At 41.8% G+C, this 14,310-nt stretch overlaps 1 protein-coding gene across 3 annotated transcripts; it reads right to left on the bottom strand.

Annotated features, from left to right (window-relative positions):
- Nucleotides 1-767: 767 nt before the first annotated feature.
- On the bottom strand, nucleotides 768-14,073 carry mettl1 (methyltransferase 1, tRNA methylguanosine). Of its 3 annotated transcripts, none has more exons than XM_023996780.2 (6): nucleotides 13,890-14,073; nucleotides 12,939-13,066; nucleotides 10,039-10,223; nucleotides 8,002-8,115; nucleotides 2,958-3,059; nucleotides 768-1,970 (listed from the first exon to the last, which is right to left on the bottom strand). In XM_023996780.2, the coding sequence occupies exons 1-6, from the start codon at nucleotides 13,967-13,969 to the stop codon at nucleotides 1,854-1,856; spliced, it is 726 nt and encodes a 241-aa protein (XP_023852548.1). In that variant the 5' UTR covers nucleotides 13,970-14,073; the 3' UTR covers nucleotides 768-1,853. The 3 variants fall into 3 exon arrangements, with proteins under 3 accessions (XP_023852548.1, XP_023852550.1, XP_023852549.1); XM_023996782.2 differs by lacking the exon at nucleotides 13,890-14,073 and adding an exon at nucleotides 13,571-13,829; XM_023996781.2 differs by lacking the exon at nucleotides 13,890-14,073 and adding an exon at nucleotides 13,335-13,404.
- Nucleotides 14,074-14,310: the final 237 nt, after the last annotated feature.

The following is a 14,310-nucleotide window of genomic DNA, read 5'->3' as shown; positions in this document are numbered from 1 at the left end:
GATTCAGGAATAATATACCAGTGTGGATTGAAAGGACCAAAGTCCTGGCAAAGTCCAACTTCAAGTTTAAACGGGCCCACTGGATGTGACCCAAATGGCACCCTAATCCCTAAATAGTGCACTAATTTTGACCAGGGCCCATAGGGCACTGGTTAAAAGTAGAGCATTATGTAGGGAATAGGGTGACATTTGGAACACAGATGCTGCTCGAAGCAGATGCCTCCAATCTCCTCTCCCTGCTCAGGACAGAGCCAACTGAATATGTTATGGGATGATTCTTGTAGGTCTCAGACAGCAAGTGCATTCTTAAGTACATTTACAGACAATACACATCATTCAATAAACTTCTTACTTCTTTGGTATCCAAAGACATTTGGGATACCATTAGCTGTGTCATCCATTGTAACATGCAGAAGTCAATGCACTTTTGCATTATATAATTGCAATTAACATTATTTGGCAAATGCTTCCAGATTTTTCAGATAATGAAGAATAAGAACTGAAGAAGCCTCTACATTTTAGCTGAAGCCTCTCCTGGTCTCCCTCAAACTCCATCTATGACTGTTATACTTCAATGTTTCTCTCATTTTATTTAGGGTGAAGTCTCCAACACTAGCGGGTCTAAGCCAAAACCAACACTTCCCCTGTCAAGTTGGAACAGAAAAAGCCTTGGAGGCTCAACCAAAATCCCAAAATAGCAGTCAAGGTTTGGCAGATGGTCGGAACAAGTGATTGCATCCCACAATTAAAAAGGTGGGGGGAAAAAGTGGCATGAGAAAAAGAAATATTTATTCATGCTGTCATGAAAGTATAATGAATCAATACAAAGCTTCATTGCAGATTAATCTCCAACTTAGCACGCCTTTGTGAGCAGTCTAATTAGCAACAGGTTTTGAGTGTAAATAATGGCTAAAGTGTTGATCTTCTTGCATGAGTTTAAAAAAAACAATACATAAAACAGATAATCACAATAATCTCAACTCAGGCACAAAAGGTCATGGTGGATGCTTCAGTTTGGCCATTTAAACCCTTGACCAATGACCACACATTCATATTACTGTCCACCAATCGGGATGAACCAAAGTTTAAGATGAACAAGCCCAGTTTTACCCCTGGAGATAGCCTAGCTGTAGAGAGGAAAAGGCAAAGTGAGAGGTTTTATTCAACCCAAAATAAGCCCACCAAGTTAGGAATCTTTGTATGAAAGTCAATGAGTGTCGAATTTGGTCAACACTTTTTTTATTGATTATTTGCTACGTATGGCTTATTTTATCTAATAGAAGTTTCGTAATTGTTTTGGTTGTTACGAATAAACGGATACAAGTGGACATGGCATTTGGGCAACTTTTAACAACATTTCAGCCTGTTGTCAGTGATAGAGGACTCATCGTGGATATAACCATTTTTAGCATGGAAATTGCAATTGAGGGCTTACACCATTTTAAAGTAGTCAACTGGGTGGGGATTCCTATTAGTTGGGAGCAATCAGCCAATGAAGAAGATAAAAATTGACTACTTTAAAAATGAAGATGCCCATGCTGTCACAGACACTATTATGGCATAGATACAAAGACGAGTCTTCTATCTCTATGGCATGTTGTTCACACACTGCCCTCTCATTGGCTAGAATGGTCCCACCTAATCTCGCCTCCTCCGGCCTGCCTTCCATCTTTGAGGACATGTATTTCCATTGTAGGAGGGGTCACTTGACTATCTTGCCAATATAAGACAATCTTTGCTAGCAGTCATTTTGGTCATCCATTTTTCTGTCCTTGCATGGGAAGAGCTGGTACTCCTATCAGCAAGGCAAAAAGTTCAGTTCATCCAACAGATATGTCTGTAATACCGGGGTTTCAGTTTTGGTCTTCTACCCTCCGGAAAACTGCCAGGTAGTTCTTCCCTCCATTCCTCTGCACCTTCTTCCCCTCCTCTGTGCATGTTCCCAAGCGACTGATGATGACATCATCAACCTGCCAAACAAAGGGACAATTTTGAAGGGTCTGAAGAGTGCTACCCCAAAATTACCATGACTATTTTGGGGGTTTTAATAGTAAAATTACTATTTGTTGATTGTCTCATTTACCAGGTTTCCAAATCATAATATTTGTGACGGCCTAAAAAAAATGATGATACTGGCAAGTATGTTGACAATGTTTTCCAAATTGGAAGGTAGGAAGATTTTTTACAATTGTTGGACATCACAAAAATCTAGTTCTGAACGTAAGGCTGGAGTTATGCTTAGCAACTTTCACGCAATTTTAGTTGCAAGTGACAATTACAAGCAAATTTGCTGATACAAGAAGAAATGCAACAGCCAATCAAATTGAAGCTGCTTTTGTCATATCATTCCTCCATATGGTTTGAGAATTCTAAACTCACCCATTGTCATCTGCTGCATTACATCATGATTTCACAAATCATTTGTTTCTCCAACCATTTCATTATTGTATGATTGATTTAGACAAAATACTGTCTGTACAACTTGAAAATGCCAGCACTGTTTTATCAAACTAGCTACCGAATGTCTTGTGTCCACCTTGATCGCGGGTTTACCATAGCACTGACAGCTGTGTTGTTGACATGACAACGGGGTTAGAGTTTCCGAACCTTCGAATGGATCATGTTACAAAAGCATTTGCTTTGATTGGTTGCAGTACACAACTAGTTGCACAAAGTTGCAACTGTATGCAAACAAGTTGCAAATTAGTTGCTGGGGGAGTGTTTCACAAAGCAATCAAGAAGCAACTCAGTTGCTAGCAACCAAATTTGCGTGAAAGTTGCTTTGTGTAACTCTGGCCCCAAGGAGTTTCACTTCTTTGTTAAAATCAATTTCTCACTTGCTTATATGGAGTTCAAGGTTGGCTTCTCTATGACAAATATTATGACAAAGTATTACATAAGTAAAAACAGAATCAATATTAATTGTTGAGGACTGTCTAAAATGTCAGTCATCGTACCAGTTCTGCATCGGGGACCCGTGTGAACAGCAGATGCTCACTGAAGTGTTTTACCATCCAGAGATGCACCTCCTCCACATCTGTGTTGGTGTACACCAAACCCTGGGAAACACAAAACAAGAGTTAAACACAATGTCCTCATAATTAACGTTTATACAATGGGTGGGACTGATCCTGAATGCAGTTAAAACCGCATTCTAGCCGGTGTCTATTCCACAAGTTATCAGCGGCTAAATCGATGATGTTAAAATGCCTATTTACTCTGTTCCATCTGACTGCGCAATCCGCTGCCTCATCAGCCCAACCAGGCAATTTATACTTGATCTCCACTTTAAAAAGCATCTAGACATTCTCACATTTCTTTTAGACTAACATTTCGTTTTTAACAGCTCCGATTTGTATAAACCCTGCTGTCTGTCTCTGACATTTGCAACATTGTTTCAATATTCAAATTCGATCTCCAGCTATCCTACAGTAATGAACGTGTCGGGACGAGACAGACAGGCAGGCAGCTTTTCTCAGCCAGTTGAAATCATGAATAAGCTACATCATTTTGTATAAGGTGCATCAAGTGCAGCTAGTTTGCAGTCTTTCCAGCTTGAGTTTGAAGTGATTGTGTTAGCTGTGTTGTTGGCTAGCTCCTCTGAACAAAAGTGTCCTGACGAGTGAGCAAATATTCTATTCCAGCTGAAATCATGCCTCATTAGCTCATTGTTATGGATGTGTCCAAATAAATGTCACTAGAAAACAGATTAAACAAATTCAAATGCAGCTACTTTGCTGCTAATCAGGCTGCACTTTTTGACGTGACTGTAAGTTAGCCATAGTTGGCTAGCTAGCAAGTAAGGGATAAGAACGTTGCCAGCCAGTATGGTAATTGAACATTTAGAATGAACGACTTGGCCGCGTCCATAGATACAGAACAAAAAGACTGAACAACTGGGTCGCATCTCTAGCAACCAAACCGATAGAACGAACGGCCAGCCGGCTTGGGTAACAACCCTAGATTTGTGTTGGGACTATATCTTGTAGACGGATTAAATAGTATGAATAAATTCATCAAAATAACATTTGTAATGAAAATATGTAAATCATTATTTGAATATGTTGGTAACCCGTCGTATAAAAGTGATAATGCCCTCAAAGCCGGCTTTTGGAGGATATATTGGCACGGTTTGCCGGCCCTCGAACTAATGTTGAGATGAGTTCACGTCCCACAATCTGTTACTCAATTCCAAATGAATGGGAAAAACAAGCACCATATTATAAGGCCAGGGTTCTTTTCTGCATAGAAAAGTCAAGGGCGGGCCGCTATTTGTGTTTTCCCCCGGGCTACAAAAAATAAATAAAAATAAATACTTTTATTTAATGGTAAAAGTTTAGTGTAAACTTAGACTACAACCAGATATAAAGTATGTAGTAAATATAATGGACCTATATATTGTTAAATAAGAACTAACAATCACCTAAATAAAAGCTAGACAGTCAGGGAGAATATAAAATTCCCTATATGATGCATTCAGAATTAATTCTCATGGCATTGGGTCCCAATTGATTTTGTTTGAAAGTTTGAGTCACTCAGATAGCACAAGAACAGTCCAGGCTAAATGTGTAAAACTGCCGGGAATTAGCTTTTAAAACACCTAAATTTAGTCTCTGAAGGTACTCATTTTAGTCAGTGTCAAATCTTTTACATTCATTTGGGGTTGAGGCATACAGCGGGATCATCAAAATTAAACCACGAGGTCTGCAAACATCTGACAAATTTTGATTTTAGAGTGAACGGTCACTTTAAGCTCCTTTACAGTGCAGCCCGTGACTGACAAACACAATCATCATACAAACTGACTTAACTTTACTTTAAGTATCAATCTAGTTTCACTAGAAACCAAACCGACAGAAAAAAGTTAACCTAAACAGGGAGGGAGTACCTGAACTTGTCCAATAAGAAACTAATTTCCGCTGCAAAACAGTGTGTACTAATGAATATGACCTTGGTTTCCCATTTTCCCATTAACTTTCAACATTTTACACGAAAAGTGGAGCGGGTCGAGAGCTTCAAGTTCCTCTGTGTCCACATCAGTAAGAACTTAACATGGTCCAAACACACCAGCACAGTCGTGAATACGGCACGACAACATCTCTTCCCCCTCAGGAGGCTGAAAAGATTTGTCAGGGTCCTCAGATCTTCAAAATGTTATACAGCTGCACCCTTGAGAGCATCTTGAATGGCTTCATCACCACTTGATATGGCAACTGTTCGGCATCCAACCACAAGGTGCTACAGAGGGTAGTGCGTACGGCCCAGTACATCACTGCGGTCGAACTCCCTGCCATTCAGGACCTCTATACCAGGCCCCAAAAATTGTCAAAGACTTCAGCCACTCAAGTCATAGACTGTTCTCTCTGCTACCGCATGGCAAGCGGTACCGGAGGACCAAGTCTGCGACCAAAAGGCTCCTGAACAGCTTCTACTCCCAAACCATAAGACTGCTGAAAGGTTAATCAATTGGCTATCCGGACTATTTACATTGACCCCCTTTATTATTTATTGCAACATTTTTTTCACCGACTCTATGCACACTCACTTCACTCTACCCATGAATACACACATACTACTCTGACACGCCAACACACACACACTACATAAGCTCACACACACATGCATATTGACCCCACAGACAGACACTTTTTACATACGCTGCTGCTACTCTGTTTATTATATATCCTGATTGCCTAGTCACTTTTACCCCTACCGACATGTACAGTACATACTGTATTACCTCGTACCGCTGCACATTGACTCGGTACTGTTACTTCTTGTATATAGCCTCGTTATTGTTATTTTATTGTGCTACTATTTGTCTCACTTTTTAAACTGCATTTTTGGGAACGGGCTCATAAGTAAGCATTTAACCAATAACATTTTCTTTGAAACATGCTTTAGTGTGGTGGCCTTAAATACTTTGAAGAGCAAAGGTTTCTTTTTTTCCTCAAAAGGACAGAAATAACCCAAAGCCAACATCAAGGTTTATAACCTGTGTCATTGTAGTTTACATTGGAGTGTGGACAGATAGTATAATTAGAACAGGGCTTTCTTGGAAAACTAAGCGATGGCATAGATTTGCACAGTGCCCGCATGTTAGTTCAGTGATGCAGCGTTCAAGTTGAGGCCAGGAGGTAGGGAGCCATGGAGGCGGGGGGAGGGTGTGATGGAGGTGTGTGGGTGTGTTCGGGGCGGATCGATGTTGTAGTCTAAATTGCCGTAGAGGAAATTCTCTAGACAGCTCTTCTCTCCACCCCCCAGAGGAGATCAGTGTCTGGCATAGGCCCTGTGTCAGTGCTGCTGAGTGTAATGGTAGAGCCTACAGACGGACGCACGTGAGCACATTAAAATCCCACATGCACACACACACACACACAAACAAGACTCCCATTGTTCTCCCAATCCTCAGTCTCTCCTCGCTGCCACAGTGAACTGACACCAAGAGCCCCACACAAATCTGACAGGTATGAAACATGGGGGGGGGMGGGGGGCGGGGGGGATAACAGACAAATGAGCAGGATAGAGAGCAAGTGAGGGTTAAGTAAATTCCAGGCCATGTATGCAATGTAGCTAGTACTGTCCTCTCATATGTCTTGTTGTTGGAAAAGGGAACTGAAGACCCATTGCTCAACCACATCCCTAAATCAACTGTTGACTTTGGGTGCCCCTGATGAACCCCCCGCCCATTCGCTGTGCTCTGTCCTTACCCCTACTCTCAGTGTATAGGCTACGCCTTGACCTCTTTCTCCAACCAAGACTGCTCTTCTCTGAGTCACAGAGGCTCTCCGCACTACCAAAGCTGACTCTCTCTCCTCTGTTCTCATCCTCCTAAATCCATCCACTGCCTTCGACACCGTGAACCATCATATCCTCCTCTCCACCCTCTCAGGGCTGGGCGTCTCAGGCTCTGTACACTCTTGCATTGCATCTTACCTGGCAGGCCGTTCCTTTCAGGTGCCGTGGAGAGGAACTGTGTCTGCATCACATACTCTCACTACCGGTGTCCCCCAGGGCTCAGTTCTAGGCCCTCTCCTCTTCTCTCTATACACCAAGTCACTCGGCTCTTTCATATCCTCACATGGTCTCTCCTATCATTGCTATGCGGATGACACTTAACTACTTTTCTCCTTCCCCCTTCTGACATCTCTGCGTGCCTGGCAGATATTTCAGCCTGGATGTCGGCCCACCACCTCGAGCTCAACAAGACGGAGCCTCTCTTCCGGGGAAGGCCTGCCCGCTCAAAGATCTCTCCATCACAGTTGACAACTCCACAGTGTCACCCTCCCAGAGTGCAAAGAACCTTGGCGTGACACTGGACAACACCCTGTTCTCTGCAAACATCAAAGCAGTGACTCACTCCTGCAGGTTCATGCGCTACAACATCCGTAGAGTACGACCCTTCCTCACACAGGAAAATCCAGGCACTTGTCATCTCCTGTTTGGACTACTGCAACTCGCTGTTGGCTGGGCTTCCCGCTTGCGCCATCAAACCCCTGCAACTTATCTGCTCCTCCGCACACTCCAGTGGCTTCCAGACGAAGCTCGCATCCACTACAAGACCATGGTGTGTGCCTACAGAGCAGCAAGAGGAACTGCCCCTCCCCATCTTCAGGCTATGCTCAAATCCTACACCCCAACCTGAGCACTCACTCCGTTTTGCCACCTCTGGCCCTCCCATAGAAGCTCCCGCTCAGCCCAGTCCAAGCTCTTCTCTGTCCTGGCACCCCAATGGTGGAACCAGCTTCCCTCTGAAGCTAGGACAGCATAGTCCCTGCCCATCTTCTGAAAGCACCTGAAACCCTACCTCTTCAAAGAGTATCTTAAATAATCCCCCGCCTCACCTCGACTACTTTGAGGAAAAGTGTACTTGCTATGCCTGTGTATATGTGGTTGTCCCAGCTATCTTAAGATGTATGCACTAACTGTAAGTTGCTTTGGATAAGAGCATCTGCTAAATGACGAAAATGTAAATGTAGGCGTACTATGCTCTGTCCTTACCCCTACTCTCAGTGTGTAGGCGTACTCGGCCAACAGAGTGGGACTGATGATCCTCCACTTGTGCTTGGTCTTCTTGAAGTGCGGGTCAGGAAACAGGAAGAACATCTTACTGAGCTGAACAGAGAAATCAACAAAACAAAATGGTCACAATGCAAATAAGACCAGACAGACAGACCAAGCATCTCAAGTTCAACTGACCTCAGTGAAGAAACACAGATAAATTAAGTCCTCCAGCTTATACTTTCTCTGGTACTACTTTTCCAGTTTGTGAAAACGAGGACTATGGTGCTAAATATTCTGTTGTATCAAAGTGGCTATTATTCAAACCAGTCTATCAAGTCATTATAGAGTCAGCTCTCTGTAGTTCTCATAATATTTTTGTGTCAGTTGTCAGGCAGCCCGGATTGTAAAGGTGGAAATTCCCTCTAAGTGATTTTTATTAAGATAAAGTCCCCCTCCCTTTGACAAGATGTACACAACTATTAGTCTGGTTGCAATATTAAAAACTGTTCCAGTTCACTCTTTTTTATTAATTCAAATAAATAATGTAATGTAAAGACAGAAAAACGGGGGGATAATCACAGAGGACTGCCGTCGCCCCAGGGGGGTTGAGACTGGGCCCCGCTCTTCACAAAATGGAAAAAACGACACTTTAATTAGTGCTCTGGCACAGTATAAAAAAACTGAGGGGAAACAAAGAGAGAAGCCATATTGGGGAGTATAGCGCCGTTTCTACCCACACGACATCATGCATGTGGGTGTGCAAATATCGCTCAGGGGCTCCCGTTTATGTGTGTACATATGACAGAGAGCGTGTGTGTCAGTCGGTCTGTGTTTTTCCAAAGCACTTAATCCTCTACACAGAATGGGCAGGTCTCAATGATGTCATTACAGCCAAGACGGTAAAAATAGTACTGTGGGGTATTTCTTCCATAGATAAAATCGACAGTTTTCGCGTTCCTTTCAGTTGTCAGCCCCCGGCATCAACACATTTACTGTCTCCTACCTGATGTACTACTGTCTGCTATGTCTCACATCATGTCAATGTGTCTATTCAAACCCAGCCTAGGAGCTATACTCCAACACAAGAAGTTGAAGGAAAATGTGACATTTTATTTCTTATTTGCTTTTACATGTAATTTCTTCACTTTAATCGGTGTTGCGATTTTTAAATGTGCTTTACAAAGTTTGATTTAGGTTACTCAGTCCTGGTACTGGAGGTTCCACTATGTAGGCTAAGCTAGTGCTTGTTTTATCAAAGTCATTCTGATTAATTGGGTTGAATTGAAAGGATAAACCCTCCACTATTAGGCTGTAAAATACTGATTAGTTTATAGTTCTATGCTCAGTTGATGTGACGCCTGGCATGTGGTCACTGGCACGGCGTCACCTTTGTTGAGAAATTCATTAGAGGCTAAAATCTCTGGGTTGTGACATAAGGTTTGGAAATCATTAGCCATTGTTACTCTCCGGTATAGACATGAGAACTAAGTTTCTGTACTTGTCATGTTGATAACTAGTGCTGCTGATCAAACACTTCCTATTGTTGCCACTAGAGGGCTGTAAACTACCTAAAACAGACATTTCTAGTTTAGAAATATTTATATTTTGGTTGATAGGAAGGACACTTTATTTAAAAATTACTACGCTGGATAGCTTCACAAACCCTCAATGCCCAATGGTCAGAAAGCTGTACAAAAGTGTAGCAAACACCATTTGAATTTGAGCATCTTTACCAGGCATCAAAACATTTTGAAAACTTCCTGAAGGGATTAAGTGCAGTACTATTTAGAGGTGAGGTGTTTGACAGACGTGTCTACAAATAAATATACACACAACAGATACAGGGGCAAGGCAGAAGTGTTATGTGGCTGACAACCCCCGATGGTCTCTGGCTACGTCATTCATCATCATCATTTATTTAAAGTGTATTTTACAAACAAATTTGTCACAGTACACTTCACATAAAAAAAGGGGAAAATATGACAGAAAAAAAGGGAAAAAGATGACAGAAAAGGGGAAGGAACGGTTAAGTACCTGTCCCTTGGAGAAGAAGTTGGGCAGGTACTTCATGGCGTTGCTCCGTAAGCAGGCGATGTTCTGGTAGCTGCCCGTCTCTGCTGCACGCAGGGAGCGGATACGGTCCTGGACATAATCAGACACTTTGACACGGATCTCCAGGCCCAGAATCAGTTGCTTTGGAAAGAGCGGGGATAACTCCACTGAGACACAGAGGAGGTAGGTTATTAATCTGACCCGGGAACAGGTGGCCAAAAAAAGAGTTGCAAGAACCACTAAAACAGTCTATTATGATAATGATGGCTGTGGAAAAGGAGAGTATACTGAATGTTGAAAAGTCATACTCCGATTCGCACAGTATGCAGTATTGCCAAGTCTGAGACCAAAAGGCTCCTGAACAACTTCTACCCCCAACCCACAAGACTGCTTGACAGTTAATAAAATGGCTACCCTTACCATTTGCAATGACTCTCTTGCACCGGCTCTATGCACTCACACATACTACATTGACATTCCAACACACACATTTCCACGCTGCTGCTACTGTTTATTATCTATCCCGATTGCCTAGTTACTTTTACCCCAATTTACATGTACATATTACCTCAATTACCTAGTACCCCTTCACATTGACTCGTACCAGTACTCCTTGTATATAGTCTCGTTATTTTATTGTGCTACCGTTTCCTTTTTTGCAAATTTTGCAAATTTTTTAACGCCGCATTGTTGGGGAAAGGTCTCGTAAGTAAGCATTTCACAGTAATGTCTACACCTGCTGTATTTGGCGCATGTGACAAATACGATTAGATTGCTTTCCCTGCATTAATCGCTATAGGTTATTTTCTCTGTATATTCAAATCAGAGGCATAATAATTTGAACTTTTTTATATCTGCAGCAAAGAAAGATATAAAAAAGCTCCAAATGGCTCAAAACAGGGCTGGCAGATGAGCTATATCTGTATGAATATTATCCAAATGCATCAGAATCTCTCATGGCGTCACATTGAAAACAAATTACTATCCAGTCTTATGATTTTCTTTAGGAATGTTATATTCTTCAAAAAAAAAACTATTTTTCGGGCCAGTTAGTAGATACTAGCAACATGCATAACCACTAAACCAGACAGGTACATTCAGGGCATCTAAGACAACCCAAGGACAAATCACCTTAAATCGACAGTTTTATATAGGGCCATAGCTAAATGGAACTCTTTACCAATCCATATTTCTCAGGCAAAAAGTAAATCCACCTCCAGGAAAAAAATAAAAACATCTAATTCAATAGACCATATGACCGGACAGGAAATAGAAAGCATCAACTGAATGTTAAATGTGTTTCCTGTCAGGTATTTTAATTGTCTGTATTGTCTACTTGTTAAATGTTTGTAAAGTTTTTTTAGTTTTTTTTAACCTTTATTTAACCAGGTCGGCCAGTTGAGAACAAGTTCTCATTTACAACTGACCTGGCCAAGATAAAGCATAGCAGTGTGACAAAAACAGAGTTACACATGGGATAAACAAACATACAGTCAATAACACAACAGAAAAATCTGTATACAGTGTGTGCAAATGAAGTACGGAGGTAAGGCAATAAATAGGCGAAAGTTTGTAAAGTCTTAATTTGTAATTGTTCCTAATGTCTTATTAATTGGTGTTGGACCCCAGGAAGATTAGCTAATGTTACGGCGTTAGCTAATGGGGATTCTAATAAAAATTCACAGAGAAAATACCATACAATATGATATTTTCGGTTAATCCAGGAATATAGACAGAGAATATACTGTACACTCAGTGGCCAATTTATTAGGTACAACCATCTAGTACCATGTCAGACTACCCTTTTCCTCCAGAACAGACTGAATTCTTTAGGGGGAATGTTACGTTGCTCAATTGGTATCAAGGGACCTAACGTGTGCCAGGCCAAAACATTCCCCACACTATTACACCACAGTCACCAGCCTGTACCGTTGACACCAGGCAGGATGGGGCCATGGACTCATGCTGCTTACTCCAAATCCTGACTCTGCCATCAGCATGACACAACAGGAACCGGGATTCGTCAGACTGGGCAATGTTTTTTCACTCAATTCAAATCAAACGTAATTTGTCACATGCGCCGAATACAACAAGTGTAGACTTTACCGTGAAATACTTACTTACAAGCCCTTAATTGTCCAGTGTTGGTGATCGTGTGCCCACTGAAGTTGCTTCTTCTTGTTTTTAGGTGATAGGAGTGGATTCCGGTGTGGTCGTCTGCTGCAATAGCCCATCCGTGACAAAGACCAACAAGTTGTGATTTCCGAGATGCCATTCTGCACACCACTGTTGTACTGCACCGTTATTTGCCTGTTTGTGGCCCGCCTGTTAGTGTGCACGGTTCTTTCCATTCTCCTTCGACCCACAGGACTTCCACTGACTGATTTTATTTGTTTGTCACACCATTCTTGGTAAACCCTAGACACTGTCGTGTGTGAAAGGCCCATGTGGCCAGCCATTTCTGAGATACTGGAACCGGCGCGCCTGGCATCGACGATCATACCACCCTCAAAGTCGCTTAGGTCAGTCGTTTTGCCATTCTAATGTTCAAGCGAACAGTAACTGAATGCCTCAATGCTGGTCGTGACTCACTGTCTGTAGGAGCAAGCTATTTTCGTGAACTGGTTACTGAGTGTACAATGAAAGAACCTTCCAAGCCAAATCTCTTGACCATGTTCTAAGTCAACAGCACCCTCAGATGGAACAACCAAAAACAACACATAAAAAGGACCATCTCACTCACATAATTTCAGTGTAGGGCAGACAGTCCTCCATCAACAAATGATGGTTTAGTATTTTGTTAGTAAGCATGAGAATGATAAAGACTGGAGTTAGGGTAACAAGGGTGAGGAAATATCATGGATTAGAAGATCATCCCATACCTAGAAGTCCCCCATATCCACAGCCGATGTCTGCAAACTCCACTTGTGCAGCCTTTTGGGTCGACTGGTGATCGCTGAAGAACTCCGGGTACAGCTGGGACCAGTCCATGTCCTCTGGACAGACAGGGCTGAGGAGAGGTCATGGTGAAATAGGTAAAAATGTGTATGAAATCAACAGACCTAAGCAAATGTTTACCAGCACGAGGTGAAACTGATGTAAATGACATCAGCAACATTGACTTCTAATCCAATGCAGTATTTTCTTTACGTTTACAAAAAGTAGCCTTTAATACCAGCTTCCTGACTGACATAAAAGCAAGCTAGCTTGTGGATTAGGAAACGCCTTTAATCCATTTACATGTTCGTAATGTGTCTTGTGCAATGATTTATGTATACCATTGGTCTTGTGTAGCCAGAATGTTGTATAAACTGTCATTTGAACTTAATCTGCTGGTTGTCCACTTGGTTGATCTTTATGCCGTTGGAAATTTTGGAAAAAATATCCACATMAAAGTTTTATTAATAAACAAACTTTTCTTAAACAAACTTTTCGCTTAGTAGTGTGAGCTTGTGTTAAGTGATAAACAAACCGAAAGCCACGCGTTTTGGAAAGTCGTTTTAATGATACTTACTTTCCTATGGATATTTTGAAAAGGTTGAAATTAGTTTATTCAACATTCTGACTTGTAAAATGACTGTTCCGTCGTCTGGCATCTAAACAAGCGACACAAACTCCATACGGAAGCATGGAGGCGTAAAAGCAATCTAGTTTAGAGAACGTTTTGCGTTTGACAATTTATTGCTCAATAAAGCTGTGGTGTTAAATGAATTCAAACATACAGTAGTGCATCGACTAGAAGCTTGGCCAATTTTGCGGGCAACATGCGTTAGCTAACTAGCTAACAGTTAGCTTGCTAAACCTTTTACCAAACGGACTGACGAGTGACTCACTATTCAAACGTGTGGTCTGCCATTGGATTCGAGTGGGCTCGCTGCCTGTAATATCGCTTCTGGGGCATCGACACGCTCATTTTGTTTTAATTGAACTATTCAGTGATTAGATTGAAATGTACCAACGACGTATGTACTTCGCTCCAACGGTGTTCGTTTTCGGTCGCTTCCTTTTTACGTCACCAGATGACGATAACAAGTTCTGGATTCTAATTGGTTGTGGTGCTACAAACCATCCAACGCGTTGATACAATGTACTATAGCCTATATATAGCTAATAAATATGGATCCACTGCTGAATTGTATCAATTCAAATGTTTACATTATGTTTCTCACTTCAATGAAAGAGAACTGTTGCATACCAGTTTATTTGCACCGGGACACATCTATTTGGACATTATTCTATTTCACCTGTTCAATA

Source organism: Salvelinus sp. IW2-2015, linkage group LG11 (genome assembly GCF_002910315.2).
Source record: "Salvelinus sp. IW2-2015 linkage group LG11, ASM291031v2, whole genome shotgun sequence".
Taxonomy (NCBI): Eukaryota; Metazoa; Chordata; class Actinopteri; order Salmoniformes; family Salmonidae; genus Salvelinus; species Salvelinus sp. IW2-2015.
The sequence above is the reverse complement of the archived record's forward strand: the minus strand, read 5'-3'. Positions and strand labels throughout refer to the sequence as shown.